Source organism: Tursiops truncatus, chromosome 3 (genome assembly GCF_011762595.2).
Source record: "Tursiops truncatus isolate mTurTru1 chromosome 3, mTurTru1.mat.Y, whole genome shotgun sequence".
Lineage (NCBI taxonomy): Eukaryota > Metazoa > Chordata > Mammalia > Artiodactyla > Delphinidae > Tursiops > Tursiops truncatus.
The window spans coordinates 105,718,840-105,741,947 of NC_047036.1; the positions used below are offsets into that span (position 1 = coordinate 105,718,840).

The 23,108-nt window shown below is 34.9% G+C and overlaps 1 protein-coding gene and 1 long non-coding RNA gene across 2 annotated transcripts in view; one reads left to right on the plus strand and one right to left on the minus strand.

Annotated features, from left to right (window-relative positions):
* SLC12A2 (solute carrier family 12 member 2) overlaps positions 1-23,108 on the plus strand; it is a 108,481-nt gene that overhangs the window by 54,100 nt on the left and 31,273 nt on the right. The window contains exons 8-16 of the mRNA XM_019924344.3: positions 4,131-4,258; positions 4,356-4,440; positions 6,911-7,062; positions 12,444-12,551; positions 13,636-13,759; positions 14,806-14,907; positions 16,741-16,896; positions 17,491-17,590; positions 22,153-22,264. Of these exons, the coding sequence (XP_019779903.1) occupies positions 4,131-4,258; positions 4,356-4,440; positions 6,911-7,062; positions 12,444-12,551; positions 13,636-13,759; positions 14,806-14,907; positions 16,741-16,896; positions 17,491-17,590; positions 22,153-22,264 (1,067 nt within the window). The remainder of the gene's footprint in view (positions 1-4,130; positions 4,259-4,355; positions 4,441-6,910; positions 7,063-12,443; positions 12,552-13,635; positions 13,760-14,805; positions 14,908-16,740; positions 16,897-17,490; positions 17,591-22,152; positions 22,265-23,108) is intronic.
* The window catches only part of LOC117311601 (uncharacterized), a 43,296-nt gene continuing 41,193 nt past the window's right edge, over positions 21,006-23,108 (minus strand). Inside the window, exon 4 of the long non-coding RNA XR_004525868.2 lies at positions 21,006-21,496. This is a non-coding gene — a long non-coding RNA (uncharacterized lncRNA). The remainder of the gene's footprint in view (positions 21,497-23,108) is intronic.

Below are 23,108 nucleotides of genomic sequence, written 5' to 3' on the forward strand. Positions count from 1 at the left end.
GATACTTGATATGATTTCAATTTTATTAAATTTACCAAGGCTTGATTTATGACCCAAGATATGGTCTATCCTGGAGAATGTTTCATGAGCTCTTGAGAAGAAAGTGTATTCTGTTGTTTTGGGATGGAATGTCCTATAAATATCAATTAAGTCCATCTTGTTTAATGTCTCATTTAAAACTTGTGTTTGCTTTTTTATTTTCATTTTGGATGATCAGCCCACTGGTGAAAGTGGGGTGTGTTAAAGTGCCCTACTAGGATTGTGTTACTGTCAATTTCCCCTTTTATGGCTGTTGGCATTTGCCTTACGTATTGAGGTGCTCCTATATCGGGTGCATAAATATTTACAATTGTTATATCTTCTTCTTGGATTGATCCCTTGATCATTATGTAGTGTCCTTCTTTGTCTCTTGTAATAGGCTTTATTTTAAGGTCTATTTTGTCTGATATGAGAATTACTACTCTAGCTTTCTTTTGATTTCCATTTGCATGGAATATCTTTTTCTATCCCCTCACTTTCAGTCTGTATGTTTCCCCAGGTCTGAAGTGGGTCTCTTGTAGACAGCATATATATGGGTCTTGTTTTTGTATCCATTCAGCCAGTCTGTGTCTTTTGGTTGGAGCATTCAATCCTTTTACATTTAAGGTAATTATCAATATGTAGGTTCCTATTACCATTTCTTAATTGTTTTGGTTTTGTTTTTGTAGGTCCTTTCCTTCTCTTGTGTTTCCTGCCTAGAAAAGTTCCTTTAGCATTTGTTGTAAATCTGGTTTGGTGATGCTGAATTCTGTTAACTTTTGCTTGTCTGTAAAGGTTTTAATTTCTTCATCGAATCTGAATGAGATCCTTGCTGGGTAGAGTATTCTTGTTTGTAGGTTTTTCCCTTTCATCACTTTAAATATGTCCTGCCAGTCCCTTCTGGCTTGCAGAGTTTCTGCTGAAAGATCAGCTGTTAACCTTATGTGGATTCCCTTGTGTGTTATTTGTTGCTTTCCCTTGATGCTTTTAATATATTTTCTTTGTAGTTAATTTTTGATAGTTTGATTAATATGTGTCTTGGCATGTTTCTCTTTGGGTTTATCCTGTATGGGACTCTCTGTGCTTCCTGGACTTGATTGACTATTTCCTTTCCCATGTTAGGGAAGTTTTCGACTATAATCTCTTCAAATATTTTCTCAGACCCTTTTTCTCTTCTTCTTCTGGGACCCCTATAATTTGAATGTTGCTGTGTTTAATGTTGTCCCAGAGGCCTCTGAGACTGTCCTTAATTCTTTTCATTCTTTTTTCTGCTCCCTGGCAGTTATTTCCACCATTTTATCTTCCAGCTCACTTATCTGTTCTTCTGCCTCAGTTATTCTATTGATTCCTTCTAGAGTACTTTGTATTGTACTTTTAATTTCAGTTATTGTGTTGTTCATCATTGTTTGTTTGCTCTTTAGTTCTTCTAGATCCTTGTTAAGTGTTTCTTGTATTTTCTCCATTCTGTTTCCGAGATTTGGGGTCATCTTTACTAGCATTACTCTGAATTCTTTTTTCAGGTAGGTTGCCTATTTCGTCTTCATTTATTTGGTTTTGTAGGTTTTTACCTTGCTCCTTCATATGTAACATATTTTTTTGTCGTTTCTTTCTTTTTTTTTTTTTTTTTTGATGGGTGGGGCTGTATTCTTGTCTTACTGGTTGTTTGGCCTGAGGCATCCAGCACTGGAGTTTGCAGACAGTTGGATGGAGCTGGGTCTTGGTGCTGAGATTAGGACCTCTGGGAAGCCTCACTCTAATTAATATTGCCTGGGATCGTAGGTTCTCTGTTAGTCCAGTGGTTTGGACTCAGAGCTCCCACCACAGGAGCTCAGGCCTGACCTCCAGCCTGGGAACCAAGATCCCGCAAGCCGGTCACTGGGGGTTCCTCCCATCCCCTTTTGTGTCCATGGTCCCCCACTGGTGCCTGATAGGTCCCCTAGTTGTGCGGATACATGATTTCCACATCCTCTTGGTCCGCCCCACAGCCTTTTATTTTTCTTTCCCTACATTGACATTCTTCAAGAGTACAGACCATTTGTTTTTTTAGAAAGTCCCTCCAGTTGGTTTTGTTTGATTTCCATAGATTCACTTGTTTACTTTTGCCAAGAACACTACATGAAGAGTGTGTCTTCAGAGTCTCACATCAGGAGACTCACATGATGTCAGTTTTCCCCATCACTGATGGTGTTAAATTTAATGACTTGGTGAAAGTGCTACCTGAGAGTTTTATCTGTTGTTAGGTTGCCACTTTCTTCTTTGTAATTAATAAGTAGTTTGTGGAGAGATACTTTGAGACTGTGTGTAACTTATTCCCCATGTTACTTTCACCAAATGGTCTTATTTCATTCATTCTCAACCCCTATTAACTGGCTTCTGTCTGTCATGGTCACAATAACATGTTGCTAGGTACAGCGTGCAGTTTTTTAGTCTTCTGACTCTCAGCAACATTATATTTAGTTGTCCCATTCTCCTTGAAACACTTTTCTTGTTTTATTTGATGTCAGTCACTGTGTTCTAGTGAGTTCTTTTCTACCTAATTCACTGGTCACTATATCTATTACTCCTGTTACCCCTTCTCTTCTTTCCATCCTCTAAATGTCAGAGTTGCACAGAGTGTTGTCCTGCATCTTCTAACTGTATTCTTTCCTTTGGCAATATCTTTTCTCATGGCTCAAAATGCTCTCAAGAGATTCACATATTTCTATTCCTGCATCTCTCCTTTAAACTCCAGATATAGGTATACATTCAATTGTTTATTTGATGTCCCTCCTACCTAACCGTTCTCAGACCTCTCCATCATAGTAAGTGAAAGAAACCAGGATTTCAGTGTTTTCTACTTGCCCTCTTACTTACTAATCCTTCTCTAATCAGTACATTATTCTCCCATCACTAGATTGAACCACTGCAGTACCTCCTAATTGGTCTCCCTGCTTCAGATGCTGATGCTTTCAGTCCACTGTCCATGCAGCATCCACATAAGCATCATGTCAGTTGTGTGGTTCTACGCCCACCTTGGCGTAGGACAAAATCTAAACTCCTATAAAATTAAAATTTTGCATAATCTCACCCCTGCTGATCCCTTCCATCTCATTTCATCTCCCCCTTACTGTGAGGGCTTTGCATCTTTTAGTTCTCCAAAAGAGGTAAACTTTTTTCCTGCCTCAGCGCCTTTCTACATGTTGTTGGTTATTCCTGGTGTACTCTTTCTCCTGGAACATCACATGGCTGATTCCTGCTCATTAAAGTCTCAGCTTAAGTGTTAGCTCCTTAGTTGTATCTCTTTAGCCTTCTGTAACCACATTGAATTAGTTTGTCTCTCTTTCATTATTTATCACAACACCCTGTTTCCATCCGTACATTTACTGCTATTTGCAGTGACCTTTTTAACTTGTTTTGTAGCTCCTCATTGATACTCTTAAGTTCCATGAAGGTAGCTTGTTGCTGTTGGATCTCTCAGTACTTTGAGATACTGGATGGTTCCAGTACAGGACCTGGCACGTGGTGTATATGCAAATATTGGATGGATGGATGGATGACCGTTAATTGGTTGTTTCAGTGTCAGGGCCTGTCAGAATAGATGGAAACAGCAGGACTAGTTGAAGCTTTCATTATTGTTGAAATGGAAAGGACCTTTACCTGGTTTGTCTTAGCTACAAATTATCTGGATGCCAGATGAATAGCCTCAAAAGTCAAACAAGTCACCACTAGGAAATAGAGAAAGCTGTACAGATAGATAGAATATAAGCTGGATGTAAGGAAAAATGTGGTTCCAGGTTTGTTTTATGTCCCTTTTGTTCTTCTGCCTGCTTTCTTGCTTCTTTGACCTCTTGGAGAGATAACAATCAAGTTAGAGGTGCTTGAAACATAATTAGTAAGGTATAAAAAATAGTGGGGCATGAACCAGGTCAAATCATTTTGAATGTAAACCATTTCCCTCATATAAGAAAAGAGAAACACCAATACATACTTGAATTAGGAAATAATTCAAGAATTTACCAGTTACTTGAGCTGAAGAAAAGTCAGGGGTCTTAGATAAACACTTATTCTTAACCTAAATTATCATGGTCTAATCTGCTATCCATTAATTGCCAAAAATATTTTGTTCTCTACAGCTGAAATATTTAATGAGAACTTTGGGCCAGATTTTCGAGAGGAAGAGAACTTTTTTTCTGTGTTTGCCATCTTTTTTCCTGCCGCAACTGGTATTCTGGCTGGAGCAAATATCTCAGGTGATCTCGCAGTAAGTATTTTAATAATGCTGTATCAATTTTATACAAAAAGTGATATACCTATATTTATTTTTAAAGGTAGACTTAAAAAATGTTCTTGTCTTCTAGGATCCTCAGTCAGCCATACCCAAAGGAACACTCTTAGCCATTTTAATTACTACGGTGGTTTACATAGGAATTGCAGTATCTGTAGGTAAATAACCTTACATTTGTTATGTGTTTCAGAAATTTAATGATGTACATACTATAAAGATTCATTTTCATGACATTATATTTCTAACTTTTAAATTAAGAAATAGTTCAATAAAAAGATTCTAAGTTTTGTATTTTCAAAAATACTTAACTAGCGGTGATTCTGTAGACATTATCTAAGTCACTAAATGCTCTAAGGTTTTTCCTTTAGGATTTCTATTAATTAGTAAGCTAGAAAGTTATGTAAAATCTTATCTGCAGATTCTTAAATTTCACTGAGATATATTTACAGAAAATGTAATTCATATGTAGAAGTAAATGCATTTTACTTTCTGAGCGTTACAAATTTTGGAATATTTTTGTTGATGATGGTTATTTTATATTTTTATGTAATCTTGTTGTATGAAGATTGTTTCAAGGCTATTAAGAAATACCTGGCATTTTTTACCATAAAACCTAATTTCAATGCACAGGAATTGAATGAAAAGTGTTATTAAATTAATGAAAATGGTTTTAAGCCACTTTAATACATTCATGGAATCATAACATTTTAGAACTTGAAGAAAGGACTTAAGTGATCAGCCAGTCTCTAAATCTTTATAGATAAGGAAGTCAAAGGTCAGAGATTTTGTTACCAACCATATGATAATGGCACTTCCTTTAAAAAACTGTTTTCATGGCAAAGAGGGTTTTGGTGTTTTATTTATTTATAAGCAAATAAATAAATAATTTTAAAAGGCTATTTGTAATAGGAGGTTCTTAACTGAAACAGAGTACAGAAAAAAATTTAGTAACTACTGATTTTACATATAATTTGCATACATTGACTGTAGATACTGTCTTGTCTTGAATTTAGTACACATTCATGAAAGTACATAGTTTACCTGGAAAACATGTTTTTAAAATGTAAGCATTGTCTTTAATATCTAAATTCTAAAATTCAGGTTTTACAGTAAAAATTTTAAGCATACTACAAGAATAAATCTTAGTCTAGTACTAATCAGAAGAATTACAAACTCCAAATTCATTGACTACAGAATATAAATTTTCCATGTATTTGAGTAAGAAAATTTTTATTTTTGCCATATATTCAGTCATGTGTTGGGAAGTAATGACAGAACTGTTTTTACAAACTGAGCTGCTAATTTGCATAAATGTAATTTTGAAATTTTATTAAACAAGAGTTAGAAATGCTAATAATATTATCATGGTGGGCTATGTTAACATTTGAAAAAGTAACTCGATTACATTTATCATTGCAATGCATACAGAAATTCCTGAAATTCATTTTGAAAAAAGAAAATGAATTACATTTATAAGCTTATTAGCAAAATATTTTTGTATTCCCCTAAAAGTTTCTAGCATGCTTGTATACAGGGATCCCCAGCCCCCGGGTTGCAGACCGGTACTGGTCCGCGGCCCATTAGGAACCAGGCTGCTCAGCAGGAGGGGAGTGGCATGTGAGTGAGCGAAGCTTCATCTTCCACTCCCCATCGCACGCATTACTGCCTGAACCATCCACCACCACCCCACCCCACCCCCCACCATCCCCACCCCATCCATGGAAAAATTGTCTGACACGAACCCAGTCCCTGGTGCCAAAAAAATTGGGGACTGCTGTTTATATACATTATACATAAGCTAGAAAATTTACTTTTAATTAAAAAAATGATATAACTGATTATGTTTCATGGGAAATAATTTGTTATTGCAGGAAAACATTTCTGTTTTTACCTGACGCTCCAATAATGCTTGCCCTTGTACTCATTTCATTCTGTTTACACTAGGGCAACAGGAGTAGCCCTTTCTCCCTGATATTCAGTAGCGGAGTCAGTAAAGATCACCTATACACTAGTAATTGTGTAACTAGCTCAAGCAGTGGAACCTTTTTTCCCCAGACAATTCTGATGGAGAACATCAAAATATGAACTATAAAAGCATAGCTGCTTTAAGGTTAGATAGGGCTCTCTCTGTTCTGCCCTCAACCTCCAGTGGTTTCAGGAGTACCTTTAAGGAGATGGTTTTGCAAACACTGCTCTGAAAGTCCAAAGAAGAAATTTAAGTATGAAGAACTGTATACAGACTGTCTAGTCATTAAAAAAACTCTTCCTTTCAAAACTTAATTTTTGTTTTATTGTTTAGTTTTTGTTGTAATGCCTGTGATTTTTACATCATATATGATGAGAAAGCATTGTTAAAGTGCTTCAAAAGTAAGAATATATGAACTCTAAGGAATGGTCATTACTGTTAGTTGTACATCGTACGTTATTCCAAATAATTCTTAATACTGAGGACCATGATGCTTTCCAAATTCTGTTCCAGGTAAACCTTTCTTAATTGTAAATACAATGTATGCTATAATAAGCAAGTATATACAGTCAGCACTGTAATTTCTTTATGGGTGTATATAATTTTGAAATGAATGTAAGCATTAGTTTGATTTTTTGTCCTCATTGTCACTTGTGCTTCAGGTTCTTGTGTTGTTCGGGATGCTACGGGGAACGTTAATGACACTATTGTAACAGAGCTAACAAACTGTACTTCTGCAGCCTGCAAATTTAACTTTGACTTTTCATCTTGTGAAAGCTATCCTTGTTCCTATGGCCTAATGAACAACTTCCAGGTGAGCATCAAATTTATATTATACAGACATTCTGTGTTCATCTAGAGGTCAGACTGCTATCAACTCTGACCATTCAGAGTATAGCAAAAACTTAGAAGGGAGGATTGTTGTTACTTTATACCCAGATATCAATAAAGACTGTACGCAACTAATTGTGAAAACAGAAAAATATGAAAGAATGAAATCTGAGCCTGTTCAGAGGCAAAAGGGCCCCAGAGGGCAACACTTTTATCATAGGGTATAATATATAGTACATATATACAGTATACTGTTTCAGAAAGCAAGAAAACATCTCACACATGGTCATATGTGCTGGATCTATTTTTGGATTCTCTGTTGTGTTCCATTGATCTTTGTGTCTATCCCTCCACCAATGCCATACTTTCTTGATTACTATAGTTGGTTTTAAGTCTTAAAATCGGGTAGCTTGATTCCTCCTACTTTATTCTTTTTCAAAATTGTTTTAGCTATTTTAGTCCCTTTGCTTTTCCAAATAAATTTTAGAATAATCTATGTTTATCTACAAAAAAGTCTTGTTGGAATTTTGATAGGAACTGCATTAAACTTGTACATGAATTTGGGGAGGATTGATAGATTTACTATGTTGAGTGTTCCAACCCATGAACACTTACGTTTCTCCATTTATTTAGATCTTCTTTAACTTCTTTCATAAGTATTATGTAGTTTTCAGAATATCAATCCTGTACATATTTTGTTAGACTTACATCTAAGTATTTCATTTTTATTTTGAGCAATTTAAACCCATACTAATTGAAATGAGTTCAGTTTTCCAATTTGAGGTTTCTCCATAATTGCTTTATATATGAATGCCCTTTTAAAAAAGTATTGATTAGTATCAGTAGTTTTATTTCATTAGATCTGGCTATCATATAGTGATGCTGTGTTAAACCACTATTGAACAACAGATTAATAAAATTATTAATGGATGCTTGAAAGTTTGTGAACTATTAAACGTATGAACTGTGTGAAGATTAGTATTACTGCTCAAGTATTTGGAGAATATCAGTTTTATTATTACCTCTGTAAGATACTGAAAGCAAAATGAAATTTTTATAAAATTTATGGGTTTTAGATAGAAGAGGAAAAGGAATCACTAAAATTTGGAGGATATTTTGAGAGTTGCTTGATAAGCCTCAGGATGCTAGAAACAAAAGAACATAAAGGTGTAAATTCAGGAGATTAAAACAAAATATTCTGTGGTAAATTTATAGAATAGATGGTACTGCTAATTCAAAGTGGAAAATAAAAATTTCGCTTCCTAGTGTTTCTCCAGTAATGTGTAAACATAATAAACAGAATAGTTGAGGATTTAATGTATTGTAGAACATTATATAGACATTTTATGTAGAATCTATGTATTTTACATTAAAATTTTATAACTTAAATATTTAATGCCATTATTTGTATTTTCTTTTGTATAGTTTCAAGCAATTTACTGCACTTTCAGTGGTTAAAAATATTGAACGCAATTATGTAATAGAAGTTTGTTTTTTCTAGTCATAAGACTAGGCAAAATCGTAGGAATGAAAGAAAGTATTCATGTCCAGCTAATTATTCAGGCCAATTCGGACATTGATACTGTGTATGAAAGGCACAGATGTTGGTCTCTGCCCAGTGACTGAAAATGCCAATCAGATTTCTGTGTTGTTGCCTTGAAATACAGAAGTGTGTTGTCTTTATCAAGTCTAAGTATGGACTCATTCAAGCAAAGTGTGAGAATTTGGTGTACGTAAAGTTGCTTTTCCAATTTAAGTAAATTAAAAAAAAATACTTTGTAAAGCGATACAGAATGGAAAGAAAATCCTGTAAAATTATCAATTGCTTGTCACTTGGAAAATGAAGAATGGTGAATAGAACGTAACTGAGGAGCATGTAAGTGGAGACTCCATCATGAAATCTATACAAAGGCACACTATATAATACTGTTTTGCATATAGTTGATAAATATATGCATATATAATAGGGTCACTTTATTTTTCTTAAATGTTTAATTTTCTTTAGTTTTATGTTTCTTATATTTCTACATTTTAATGTCCTCTGAAACCTTTGACTCACCACTGCTTAATAAACAAAATGTGAGCTTCTTTGCTCCTTCAGAGCCTTTCATACCCAAACTTAAGTCCCACTGCTTCTATCCAGACTGAACTCCAGTCATTACGTGTTTGTATATGTATACATGCACACGCTTACCCTACTCTGTTGCTTTATTTGTTGCTTCACTCTGCTTGGAATGCACTGGCTTTTTCTTTTTATATGTCCAAATCTGTCTGCTCTTCAAACCCAGTTCCATGAACATTTTTTTGGACCCTAAATCGTCAACACACACACATTCCCCACACAAAATCTCACCATTCGTTTTACTTGCCACTTTTTTTTTTTTACTTTTTATTAGACTTTTGTCTTTTTCCCCCCCTTATTAAAGACCAGACCATCTTTTGTTTTTCATCTTTGTTCCCACTATGTATTTTTGATAACACTGATGTTACTATTATTTGAATCATTTCATTTACTTGCTACTCATATTTTACCATAAAATGGTGGGAAACACAAAGGTTATTGGATAAATGTATAACTAGAAAACAGGAAACTTGGCAAATCATAGAAGCATAGTTTCTAGATGCTAAGCATGGAGCATTATTTATCTTAATTCAGAGATGATGGAAGAAAAGAAAATGAATCTTTTCCTCAAAACATGAAAGGTGAAATGTTATGGTTATATGTAATGTTGCTGGTGTCAGTTTTGGCTTAATCTATCAATGTATCATATTCTTTTTTCTCCCCTTTTTTCTTCATTTACCTCCTGCCTTTGTACTTACTTAACTTTGAAGGCATTACAGACAGACATGGAATTTTGTATTATCTGAGAAGTATATATAACAGAAATCAAGTCTGCTTATTTTTATCTTGGTCCACCTTATCTATCCTTTATAATCTCCTTCCCTAAGGACAGATTTGGCAATGCTAGATAATCTAGCATTAAATAATAACTGTGTAAAAATAGTGATTATGAAAAATGTATCATGTGTATGTAACTACTAAATTGGTATTAAAAGGCTGAATAGAAAATCATCTTTTTTCTTTTCTCAGAGAAGTCAGAGAAGTCAATGCTAATGTTTCTTAAAACTCTTAAATATGTTCTTCAGGTTTAAACCTAAATCTTCTGAAAGATGCAGGGAGAGACATTTAAGTGAAACAAGGTGGTTTATGTATACATGAAACCAGACTTAGGTATTATGGCCAGGGATTGTGCCCAGAGCTAGTTTTACATCAGACTTAATATTAAATTATAGGCAAGTGTATAGTAAACAGCCTAAAACCTGATTTCCTTATCTCCTTGGTCTCAGTTGGCATGTTCTTGGTCAATATAAATGAAAGGTAAATCTCCACTAATGAAGTAATGAATCTAGATGTTGATCATCATTCACTACTGGTAAAATTTATAATGCATAGATCAAGTTGACAGTACCTGAATCCATTAAACAACTCTTAGGAATCAATTTAATACTTTGACAGATTTCAAAGGTTCACAAGGAACAGTGCAATGAAAACCTGTGTACCTACCCTTCATTTGTATTTACTAGTAGTTTATATTTTGCCCCATTTGCCTTATCTTTATATATATATATATATATATATGTATAGTATTTTTCTCCTCAAACATAATGAGAATAAATTATAGACATCACATGACAATCAGATTGAAATATTTAAAACATTCTGTACAAGCACGGTAAAATTTCCCACCCAAGTAATTCAGTGTTGATGAAATACTGTTGTCTAAATATATATTCCATATTCATACTTCCTCTCTTCTTCCAGTAATGTCCCAGATCAATTTTTCTCAGATCCAGGATTCAATCTGGTGTCACACATGGCCTTTAGTTACTTTAAAATTCTTTAATCTAGAGGAGTTCCCAGCCTGCCTGTTTTAACCTTTCAGGATGTTGACATTTTGAAGAGTCCAGGCAATTTATTTTGTATTGTGCTCCTCTGTTTGGATTTATTTGATTGCCTTCTCATTGTCTAAGTTAGTGATCCATTTTTTTTAAACTTCATCATAGGGAAATGTTTGAACATGTACAAAGATAGAGAAAGCAATATAATGTACCTAACATACACATTTTCCAAGTTCATCAGTTATCAGCGCATGGCTAATTTTGTTTTATTTATGACTCCCCACTTCCTAGATTATTTAGAGGCAAATCCTGGAGTTAGATCCTTTCAGCTGGATATTTCTACTTTTGGCTTTAATAAGTACTCTTTAAAGACAAACAAAAAACATAACCACAATACCAATCTACTATCTTAACATTAAAAAAAGGAAACAACCTTCCTGACAGAAGTATATCAAACCACCTTGGAATATTCTTGCCAGAAAACTTGTACCTCAGTCTGATCAACTTGTCTAGATCTACCTACCTACCAGTTGACTAGAAATAGAGGTGAGAGGAACAAGTTAAACAAGGCAGTGGAGCTTGTCGGCAAAATCCAGAGCGTGGGGTTTCTCTACGAGAAATGACATAAAAATCATAAAATGTAAAGGAAAGGGTGAGCCTGTAGATTGAAAAAGACTTAAGAGACATATCAACCAAATGTAAATGTAATCCTTTTGTGGATCCTGATTTGAACAAACTTTTAAAAAGCAAGAAAAGAGGAATAATTTGGGGATTTTGAATGTGATTGGGTATTTGATGCTGTTAAGGAATTACCCAGTTTATAAGCTGTGACAGTGACTTTGTAGTTACAGTTTTTTTTTGTTTGTTTTTTGTTTTTGCGGTATGCGGGCCTCTCACTGCTGTGGCCTCTCCCGTTGCGGAGCACAGGCTCCGGACGCGCAGGCTCAGCAGCCATGGCTCACGGGCCCAGCCGCTCCGCAGCATGTGGGATCCTACCGAACCGGGGCACAAACCCGTGTCCCCTGCATTGGCAGGCGGACTCTCAACCACTGCGCCACCAGGGAAGCCCTGGAGTTACAGTTTTTAAAGGTTTTTACGCATTAGAGGTACACACAAAAATTTATGCATGAAATGAGATCTGGGGTTTAATTCACAATAATGAAAAGATTGGCCCTGTTGAAACTGAGTGATGGATACTTTGTAGTTTAGTATGTTCTTCTGCCATTGTGTGTGCCTTTGACATTTTACAAAATAAAAAGTTTTTTTACATTTAGGGCTGGTGGTAAATCAGTTTCAGAAGTTTGTACGCACGTAACCATTATTACTGTTTACTATTGTTATTTTTATCAGATTTCTCCCAGAATTACTATTAGTGTTCTTCATAGGAATAATAAAGATGAAGTGTTGTGTTCTTTTTTGAATTTTATGTAAGACTTATTTTTCCATTTTTGTCACTTTTTTAAGGTAATGAGCATGGTGTCAGGCTTTGCACCACTAATTTCTGCAGGTATCTTTTCAGCCACTCTTTCTTCTGCATTAGCATCCCTTGTGAGTGCGCCCAAAATATTTCAGGTAAGTATTTTCATGTTACAAATTTTATTAAAGGGGCAGTTAAGGTAATATATTTAAATATGGGATTTTTAATATTTTTAAATTATTTGTTTACTTCTATCAAGCCCATGTATTGATATTTATATGACATATACAAACACATATATCCAGAGTAGCATATTTAATTTTATGCATATGAATGTGGATGTGTATATATAAACACTTGGCGTATATCTACTCTCAGGGTGTAAGTTTTGAGTTGTCTTTCTGGAAGTGGTGATGAATTTTTGCTTTATGGACATACTGTTAGCATAAATTTTCATAATGTCTTACCAAGGATAAAAAGTATAGTCCAAGACCATAAATCAAAAGAATTAAAGTATCTTATTCCTATTAGCATAATGCCAACATTAATGTTTAATTTTATGAATATCTGAATGTCTAATACGTGCTATGCATTATGTTAGGTACTCAGGATATAAATAATAAGTATGATAGACATTGTTTCCCTTTAATGAGCATTAAATAAATGGCTGATACTGGATAGAAAATACTTTTTATTACTAAAACAAATGAGATATCGATTCTGCAGCTTTGTTAATTTCCTTTGTTCTTTTTGTTTGTTCTTAATTTTTTATTGTAGCTAGTTAGTACAGTAGAGGTGTAGAATATTTACTAAAATTATTTTCAGTATTGTTTTAAGAAAGGTGATTATGTTTTATAATTAGGATTTTCATTTGTTTTGAGTCTACGATTTGGACTTGGTTTTCTTAAAATAGGTCACACGTCTGTCATACTTCTCAAGGTTCCACATTTCTTCTATGTGTATGCCTGCTCCTTTGGCTCTTTATTCATATAAGAATTCCAACCTGGGGTGGAATAAAATGGATAAAAACTTCAGTGTATTCTAAACCTCCTGTCTTTCTGATGCTAGAAATGTTTGAATCTCCTTTACAGTTTGTAGGTGAAGCAGCGTGAGGGGAAAGAAAGAGGACCAAGAATTAGAAACTTGGGTTCCATTCCTGATTAACCTATTGTAACTGTAAGCAGATCTGTATGTCTTATTTCGATATATTTCATTTTAATGTTTACATTTCTTCATTAGGCCTTATGTAAGGACAACATCTACCCAGCTTTCCAGATGTTTGCTAAAGGTTATGGGAAAAATAATGAACCTCTTCGTGGCTACATCTTAACATTCTTAATCGCACTTGGATTCATCTTAATTGGTTAGTCTATAAATGTACGCTAATGTAGATGTTGGTGCATTTATAGTATCAGCTGTCAACACTGAATTGTTAAATTATAAACAAACTGTTACTTTGCCTGCAATACTAAGTTAGTTTCTTTTTGATCAAAGGAAAGAGTGTTTAGAAAATAATGCAAATAATAGTGCTTGTTAAATATTTGCTAAAATTCTTACCATCACTAATTCTCCATTAGGGCTAGAGGGAACTCTTAGGTTCTTGTCCCTAAAACAAATATGATAATAGCGTAAGGAAAAGGATTCCAGTGTCTTTCATGAAGGTAGAACCTCCGCCGATCTACTTTTTGGTACTGTTGCCTCTGATCGTAAGGAAGCTAATGGGTCTTTCACTGCTCAAGAAGACTTTGGACTTTTATTAAAAGTCTGATTATACTACTGGAAACTAACTCTCATGTGATATTTAAGAATGTATTTGGTTAAGTGTCCTGTGACCCAACAGTTCTTTTTAGGGGTTTTTACCCTATAGAAATGCACATATATAAGAATATTCTTAGTGTCATTAATTATAATAGTGATAAATGGAAGCAACCTGAGTACCTATCAACAGAAGAGTGAAACTGCAGAATAATATTCAGCAGTAAAAAAATGAATAAACTTGGTTTTCATATATTAATATGGATGAATCTTAAATATAATAAATGTAAAAATAACAAATTACAGAATGATAATATAGTATGATATAATTTACGTTAACTTTTAAAACACCCAGAAGAGTGCTACACAATGCTTATGGACCATGTATGTGTGTAGTAAAACGAAATGTCATTGGAAAGAATATTCCAACTTTGATGAGTTGAGGTATAAAGGGGGCTTCTACTGTGTACATAAGGTATGATTTCTGAAAATTAAAGTATATGAAGTATATATGGCAAAATTCATTAAATCTGGTTTGTGGATGTAGGAGTATTCATTATGCTGTTATCTACAGGTTTGAAATAATTCATAGTTTTGAAGAGTTAAAAAAAGGTCTAATATGTCAGTTAAATATGCTTCATGTTTCTTTTGCAGCTGAACTGAATGTTATTGCTCCAATTATCTCTAACTTCTTCCTTGCATCATATGCGTTGATCAATTTTTCAGTATTTCATGCATCACTTGCAAAATCTCCAGGTGACTTTACGTTTTTTTAAAAGTTCTGTAAATGTGGTAATGCCTAATTTTAGATAAAATGAAACTTTTTTTATATATAAATTTATTTATTTTATTTATTTATTTTTGGCTGTGTTGGGTCTTTGTTGCTTTCTCTAGTTGCAGCGAGCAGGGCCTACTCTTCATTGGGGTACATGAGCTTCTCATTGCAGTGGCTTCTCTTGTTCCGGAGCATGGGCTCTAGGCACGCAGGCTTCAGCAGTTGTAGCACGTGGGCTCAGTAGTTGTAGCTCGCTTGCTCTAGAGCGCAGGCTCAGTAGTGGTGGCGCACAGGCTTAGTTGCTCCACAGCATATGAGATCTTCCTGGACCAGGGCTCGAACCCGTGTCCCCTGCATTGGCAGGCGGATTCTTAACCACTGCGCCACTAGGGAAGCCCAAGAAAACAAAACTTTAACACATTTTAAAAGATGGCATGTGGAGAATTAGCTCACGAGTGCTTCACTCTGCCTTTATAGTTGAGTCAAACTGAGTCTTCAAAGATCTCTTTATCATGAAGTTTATTGGTAAATAATGCCTGTTTCTTGTCTTCAAAGAATTTAAAATAGCATTAATTTTAAATTCTGACACTGTGAAAGAATTACTTTGCTTTTTTCTGCTTTTATTATTTTATTCAGCTGATTGCTATTTCAGTTCCAAGAACATTATTATGATATAGTTAACCTATCCAGGAATATTTTTAACACAATGAGTTCTGTGGAGTTCTAATATAAGGGGTCTTTATCAACTGAAAAATTACTCCATATACATTTTTTATGGGTTTTGTTATAAACCATGATAGCAGTTGGACATCAGAGAAGGAAATAAGGAACAAAAGCACTGTTCCTTCCAAGGGTCTAAAAGTTTCTCAGAAAAGGAAAGATAAAGTATGGGAACTTAGGACACAAACACCTTAGCTTCAGTTTTTACTTTAAGAATATAAATTTTAGAGGTGGGTACGGGTGTGGCTATAAAAGGGCAACACAAGGGATCCTTGTGTTGGACTTTTCCTTATCTTGACTGTATTAATATTTTAGTTGTGATATCGTGATATCATTTTGCAAGATGTTATCATTGGAAGTAACTAGGTAAAGGGTGTCCGGAATCTCTGTGTATTATTTCTTACAACTTTGTGTGAATCTGCAGTTATCTCAAAATTTAAAAGTTTAATTTTAGAAAAGAATATAAGTTTTATTGAAATGATTTAAAAATAGTATTTTGGGCTCTGGAATTACCTATGAATGAAAATTTTAAAACACGGTCTTCAACAGTTTTTCGAGTGAGCTTATTAATTCATAAATACTTCCCCAAATGGGAAGGTATGATTCTATAGTCAACTCACAGTTTTTCTAGCAAGTAGATTACTTTTTTAATGATTCTGAAGAACAGTTTGAATTGTTTTATACATTCATTAGGATATAGATGTGTCTCCTGCTAAAACACAGAAAATAAAACCGCACTATTAAGGACTCAATTTGAAACCTAATGTTTTAATCTTCTCTAGTTTTTAGCATTCACTGGGGTAGGCCGATTTATACTTTTTTGGTAGGGAATTTTTTGAATACAGAAACTAGTAAGATAGGGTAATGTGGACATAAATAGATGTGCCCACTTCATGGCTGTCAGGAATCATGATGTTGTGATCAGTAATGGTCTATGACTTCACTGTTATAATTAGCCTTATGGTTCACATTTAAAGACCTTTTAGTGTAGCAGCCGCAGAGAAATTTATTTTGTGCATACGTATGTACCACTGTCTAAAGCAGATGAGGTATCCAAGTGACTTTTATTTATCTATTTTGTTTGTTATTGTTAGGATGGCGCCCTGCCTTCAAATACTACAACATGTGGATATCACTACTTGGAGCAATTCTTTGTTGCATAGTGATGTTTGTCATTAACTGGTGGGCTGCACTGCTAACATATGTGATAGTTCTTGGACTTTACATTTATGTTACCTACAAAAAACCAGGTAATTACATTTTGTAATCCAAGTATGAGAGAATGAAGTTTTGGATTAGAATGGTGGCTTTAGAAATGAAATGGACAAAGAAGATACTGTTTTAATCATCTCAGAAACAATTATTTCTCTAATATGCGTATTAAGTCGCTAAAGTAACAAATGTCTAAAATCATCATTTGTGTCCAGACTGTTTGTTTATTCAGTAAGAGGTAAAATTTGCCTGTTCAAATAACTTAAACTGTTCAGTACTATAAATAGTACTTTATAACAATCATAGATCTGCCTCTTTCCTTTTAGACCTTTGGCTATATAAGCAGTAATTTTTAAATGTTTTCTTTATTTGTAAAAGGCTCATTTTGAGTTGCATGCACAGCATGTCTGCAGCCCTATCATCCCAGTCTTTTCTAAGTTGTACTTTTTTTTTAAATGTAATTGTAGTTCAGATTGGCATTGTCTTAATTTCATGCCATGAACTTGAACTATTGAAAGTCCTGAGTACAATAGTTTATTTTAGCAATTGACTTTTTAAATGTGAAAGTACTTGTTATTGATGACTTGTTACAACCGGTATTAAGCTGCTGCATGAATACTGTCTTCCCACAGATGTGAACTGGGGATCCTCCACACAAGCCCTGACTTACCTGAATGCACTGCAGCATTCCATACGTCTTTCTGGAGTGGAAGATCATGTGAAAAACTTCAGGTAAGTCATAAGGTAACAGAAACATTTTGTCTTAGGTGGCAATCAGTTCTTCCTTTATTGTTCAGTAACATTTTCATATGCTGATATTTCATGGAAATTTCTCTAAAAGCATAGGGTATTATTTCTTGTTTTGGTTTGATTTGAGCAGTTTATTCAAAAACAAGATTGAGGTTTCTTGTTATCAAAATTTTACAAAGAGATAAATTATCATCTACCCTGCAAAAATGTTGTGAAAGTTTTGGAGTTCTCTCATTTGAAAACTTTTAAATAGTAGGTATCATAAAGTAAACTTTTTTTCCCCCTCTGTGGCCTCAGTAGTTATATAACTACTGAGGATGAAATTCATAAAAATCCCCTTTTTGCAATTTTACTAAGTCAGTAAATATTTTCATGTTAGTGGCTTCATTCTCATTGTGGTACTGGAAACCAGTTTTAGTGATAAAGAATCAATGCCTTAGAGTGAAGAGTATTTCTTACTTTCTTCAATAAATTACTTTATTTTTTATCTTATAATAGTTTATCAGTTATCATTTTAAAAACTATTCCTTAATTTAACATGCTTCTAATAATTGATGAGATTCAGTTACTAAAGCACTGTTGTAAATCCAGGAGTATTGTTTATTTATATAGATTCTTAGAAATTGTAGATTATTACTTATACCAAGCTATAAGTAGGCTTGTCATTTTTAGACAATAGATCATTAGACAGCCATTCTCATACTGTTCATGTAAGCCTGGTTCTGAACAGGTGACTTTCCACAGTCATGAGTAATCACTTCTCACTGGCTTCTGCACAGTAATCACAGAAATAAATTCCTTGTTTCAGTAAATCAAAAGGCAAACTCTTTTTTAAAGAAAACTTCCAGAGTGGATATGTGCCAGAAAAGAAGTGCTCTACCAAATTTCCCCCAGGAAGAAACATCTTTGTATATCTTTTTGTTAACTCTTTGGGTTCTTCCCCCCGCCCTGCCCGCAACTTTCTTCTAGAATGAAAGTTTTCCAGAGACCACAGATCTTCAGCTTAGGAGTAGAGAGAAACTGGAAAAAGAAAAAGAAATGAGAGCCCTGGGAGGAAAACTTTAAATGCAGTACATTTTGAACATTTTGACTAGTCGATGCCAAATATGGCAGAAAATAGAAATCATTCCTTTACGTAAAAAGTTGTATTCCAGAACTGAGAGTATGACCAAGAGTCAGAGTTAATTTGCCATTAATAAAAAACTGTTGCTTTGGCTTATTACAGTAATGGGGAAATTTTTAAAAAATTTTATTCTAAAGTGTTTTAAAATTTTTATCAGAATTATACATGAACATAGTTTAAAGAGGAAAAACTTAGGTTTGTCATGAAAATTAGCAATTGCCCCACTTCTCAAATCCCTGTTTCTCTCATGCCACAGGCAACCACTTTTAACTGAATCGTGTAATATTTACTTCATATTCCCAAAAAGAGGGTTTGTCTTGTTGTATTGTTTGAGTTTTAACTTAAGGCGTTATCTGCTGATTTCTTTCATCCATGTATGCCCACCACACATGTGCACCCTTCCCTTTACCCCACCATCCCAGGGTATTTTTTATGTCATTATTTTGATTATATTAGACTTGATATTTATATTCTGACATTTTAAGCATGATTCAAGAGCCCAGCCATGTAGTAAATTATGATTGCTTTTTTTTCCCTGTACAGGCTTTTTGTTTTCTGTGTAGGCAATAAATTTTTTTTCCTGTTTAAATTTCTATTTATCAGTATCTCAGCGTTCACCAAATTTGCCAGAAGATTTTGTTTTCTTCGCTTCACAGTTTCTATTTCCTTGAATAGTGAGAAATAGTCTTTCTATTTCCTGCCTCTTTAATTTGGGTTCTTAGATTTAGCATTGTCTGAAGTATCTGTGATCCTGGGCCAGGGAAGTTCTGCATTGGTGGCTGGGGCTTGTCAGTGAAGCCCTTGATGTAGATTAATGTGGCTTTGCTGGTTCTTTAAGAAATTTAAGTCATCTTAAAGGTTTTCTATTTTGATCTGATTAGATTTCTCAGAAAAGAATCTTTTTAATCTTCTGCTTGTTGATAAAGTTCTGGCTACCAGAGTTCTGAGAGCCAAGTGGGAAGGCAGCTCAGAGATCTCAGGGTTCAGCATATAGTAAATGTTCTCCTAACTCCCCTACTTAAAGTAGCTGCTTATGCCCTCAGACCAGAGATCTGGGACATATGCTTATGCTCCCAGACCAGAGGTCTCTCTAGCAAATAAGCCCTAGCCTAACAGGATTGGAGAGGGACAGGGACAGTTGCCCATCATAGTGATGGAAATGATTTGGGTTCATCTAGGTGCTTCTTATGCAAACTTTAAATCAGTCCTTCTTATTTTAGTTTCTTTAACATATTGCCCCTGCCATTTCCAAAAACATCTATTGCCTCTAAGTCCTAGGCATTTTGATGGTTCTTAGGTGTAAAATCAGATGGCTTCATAGTTTTCTCTTATGCTCATTTGTAATTTAGCCTTTTCCTGATTTGTCAAATCCTTTATTTTTCTTCCATCTGCTTTCTGGCTTTCAAAATTCAATGCTATTGTGTCCTGTCCCGTTCTCCATATTTTTGGTGACTTAAAAAATCCCATCATACTATGGAGATTTTTAAGGAGGGAGTAAAGATGAAGGCAGATGTTCATACTCTGTCATTGTTACTAGAAATAATCCCTAATATATTTTGTTCTATACCTTTCTTTAGAATGATAAAATTACACCCAAATTATGCCTTTGTGTGGTGTGTTTACTATCTATTGATAGTAAAGATAGGGACTACAAGTTCATTTCCCTCAGTAATAGGTTATATTAGTAATAGGTTAAACTACTATAACAAAAAGCTGAAAAACTAAAGTGGCTAAACAAGATAGATATCAGTGTTATGTGATAGTCCAGAGGGAGATGGATATTCATGGCTGGTAAGTAGATTGGCTGCACTTGGTTATTCAAGTTCCACATTCCTTTTATCTGTCAGTCTGCCATTCCCTAGGATGTGTTTTTCTGTCCATGTGGTCAAAGACATCACCCCCCCTCCACCACAGCCTAGCTTACAGGAAAGGGGAAAAAAGTATGGAGGGTGGCCAGCTTCATTTTTAAAGGACAGGACAAGGAATTAGGGACATCGTACGGGCTGGAAATCAGTCATAGGGCCACTTTTAGCTGCTAGGAAGGCTAGGAAATGCAGTGTTTAGCTGGGGAGCCATGTAGCCTGCTGAAGCTCAGGTGGAGAGACTGGACTACTAGCAGTCTGGGCCTTAGAGGAGGACTTCATATTTGATTGCCCCAAAGCAATTCCCCCAAGCAGAACTGGCTTTTCACATAGCTTGCTAAAATTCTGAATGAGTTAGTACCATTTTTAGGTCTTTATTCAGGTTTTCCTGCTTATTTTATAAGTATAGTTAGGAACTACCCTAACAATTTAGTAGGTAAGTCAGAATTTTTAGTCTGTTTGCTTTTTGTTAAAGTTTGTTTTAATTATACACATTGTTGTGATTCATTTTGCTGTGCAGTAGAAGCTAACAACATTGTGAAGCAACTATACTCCAATAAAACTTAATTTAAAAAAAAATAATCAAAATTTTTTTAAAAAAAATTTTTTCTGAATCTGTTTGAATTCATAACATGGATACCTGAATTTTTTTTCCTCAAACAAGGTTGATTTTTATTTCTCGTCAACAAAAATCAAGAGTTAAAAATACATGAAAGGGCTTCCCTGGTGGCGCAGTGGTTGAGAGTCCGCCTGCCGATGCAGGGGACGTGGGTTCGTGCCCCGGTCCGGGAAGATCCCACATGCCGCGGAGCAGCTGGGCCCTTGAGCCATGGCCGCTGAGCCTGTGCATCTGGAGCCTGTGCTCCACGATGGGAGAGGCCACAACAGTGAGAGGCCCGCGTACTGCAAAACAAAAAACAAAAAAAAAACCCATGAAAGTCTTGCCACTGTCTTGTGTTTGCAAAGGCAACTGAATTCAATTTTGGCTTTCATCATAATTAATTAGTATTAAAACTTTTAGTTCAAATAGAAACCTTTTCTTCACCACAGGTGGTTTTACTCATATGACGTCATTAAAATTAAACTAGATTAGGGAGGGCTGATATTACAAAGTAGAAGTAAGTATGATGTGATCAAGCTAAGAAGGAAAGTGACCTGTTTTTTACATGAAGGCAAGGCCATGCTCTCAGGAAGTTTTGTGGACTCTGTGAAAGAACTGGAATATTTATTACCTTTGTAAGATGAAAAGTTGTTACATGTTTTTAACCAGCATGGTCATTTCTTTCTGTAGTGCCTCCCAGAATCTTGATGTATAATATTACCTATTAATTTAGGACATTTGGTATGATGGTTGTTCAAAGAAGGTTTTGTTTTTCTGCATTTCTCATGTACCAAGGAACCCTAGTTATGTCATCTTCTGTGAGAATCTTGTGGCCTGTCTTGAGGACAGTTGCATAAAGGAGTGGCTAGTGTAGTAATATATTCTTAGAGAAGTGACTTAAAATCATGTCCGTGTTATCAAAACCCTAAACTTCTCTTTCTTTTTAATCTTAAATTAGGCCACAGTGTCTTGTTATGACAGGTGCTCCAAACTCACGCCCAGCTTTACTTCATCTTGTTCATGATTTCACAAAAAATGTTGGTTTGATGATCTGTGGTCATGTACATGTGGTAAGTACTAGTTTTGTTTTCTATATTAAAACATTTTTCACTCTGTGTATGTAATTTGTGGAGCTTTCTAGATTTGAAATAATTTGAGTAGGTCTTAGCAACTATATTGCTTTGCTAAGAAAAATTACTTCCCAATAACTAAGGAACCTAAATGGAATTCAGTATGTGTTTTTGCTTGCTGATAAATCTCATAAAGTCCTGAGAATACTGGGAACATATACTTACCAGGAAAAAAAAGAGGCTGGAGGAGGTGGACAAATCATGGTAGATATCTAGTATCTGATATGTAAGAAGAGTAGAGTGAATGCTGAATTTCCAAATTCAAGCACTTTAATTGCTCATTCATTTTAGTTTTATTCATGAGCAAGGAAATTATTTAAAATAGGGGTAGACGGTCATCCAAAAGTAGTTTTTTGTTTTTGGCATCCTGGCTATTGAAAACAATTACTAGATGATGGATCACCTTTTCAGCATAAGAAATTGGAGTATTTGCCAGATTAACTTATCTCCCAGGCTCTACTGTTCATTTTATTTTGGTGCTAGAAATGTGTGTTATATGCCCTACGTCCCAGCCCCTGCTAGAGTTGATCTTCTACTTGTATAGTAGCAAAGTGAGTGTGCATGCACGTGCGTGTGAGTGTGCATGTGCGTGCATGTGGGGGGGGGGTAGCGGAAGAACACACTGAGACACTGACTCCACTCAGGACCTGTGGAGTTTCACAGTTTATCTTAGATCAATTCAGGTTGGGGTCTTGAGCATAAGAAATTACAAAGGGGAAATTCTTCTACTAGGAAAGATAAATTGTACTTTTCCTTGTCTTATTCATGTATAATTAGGGTATAC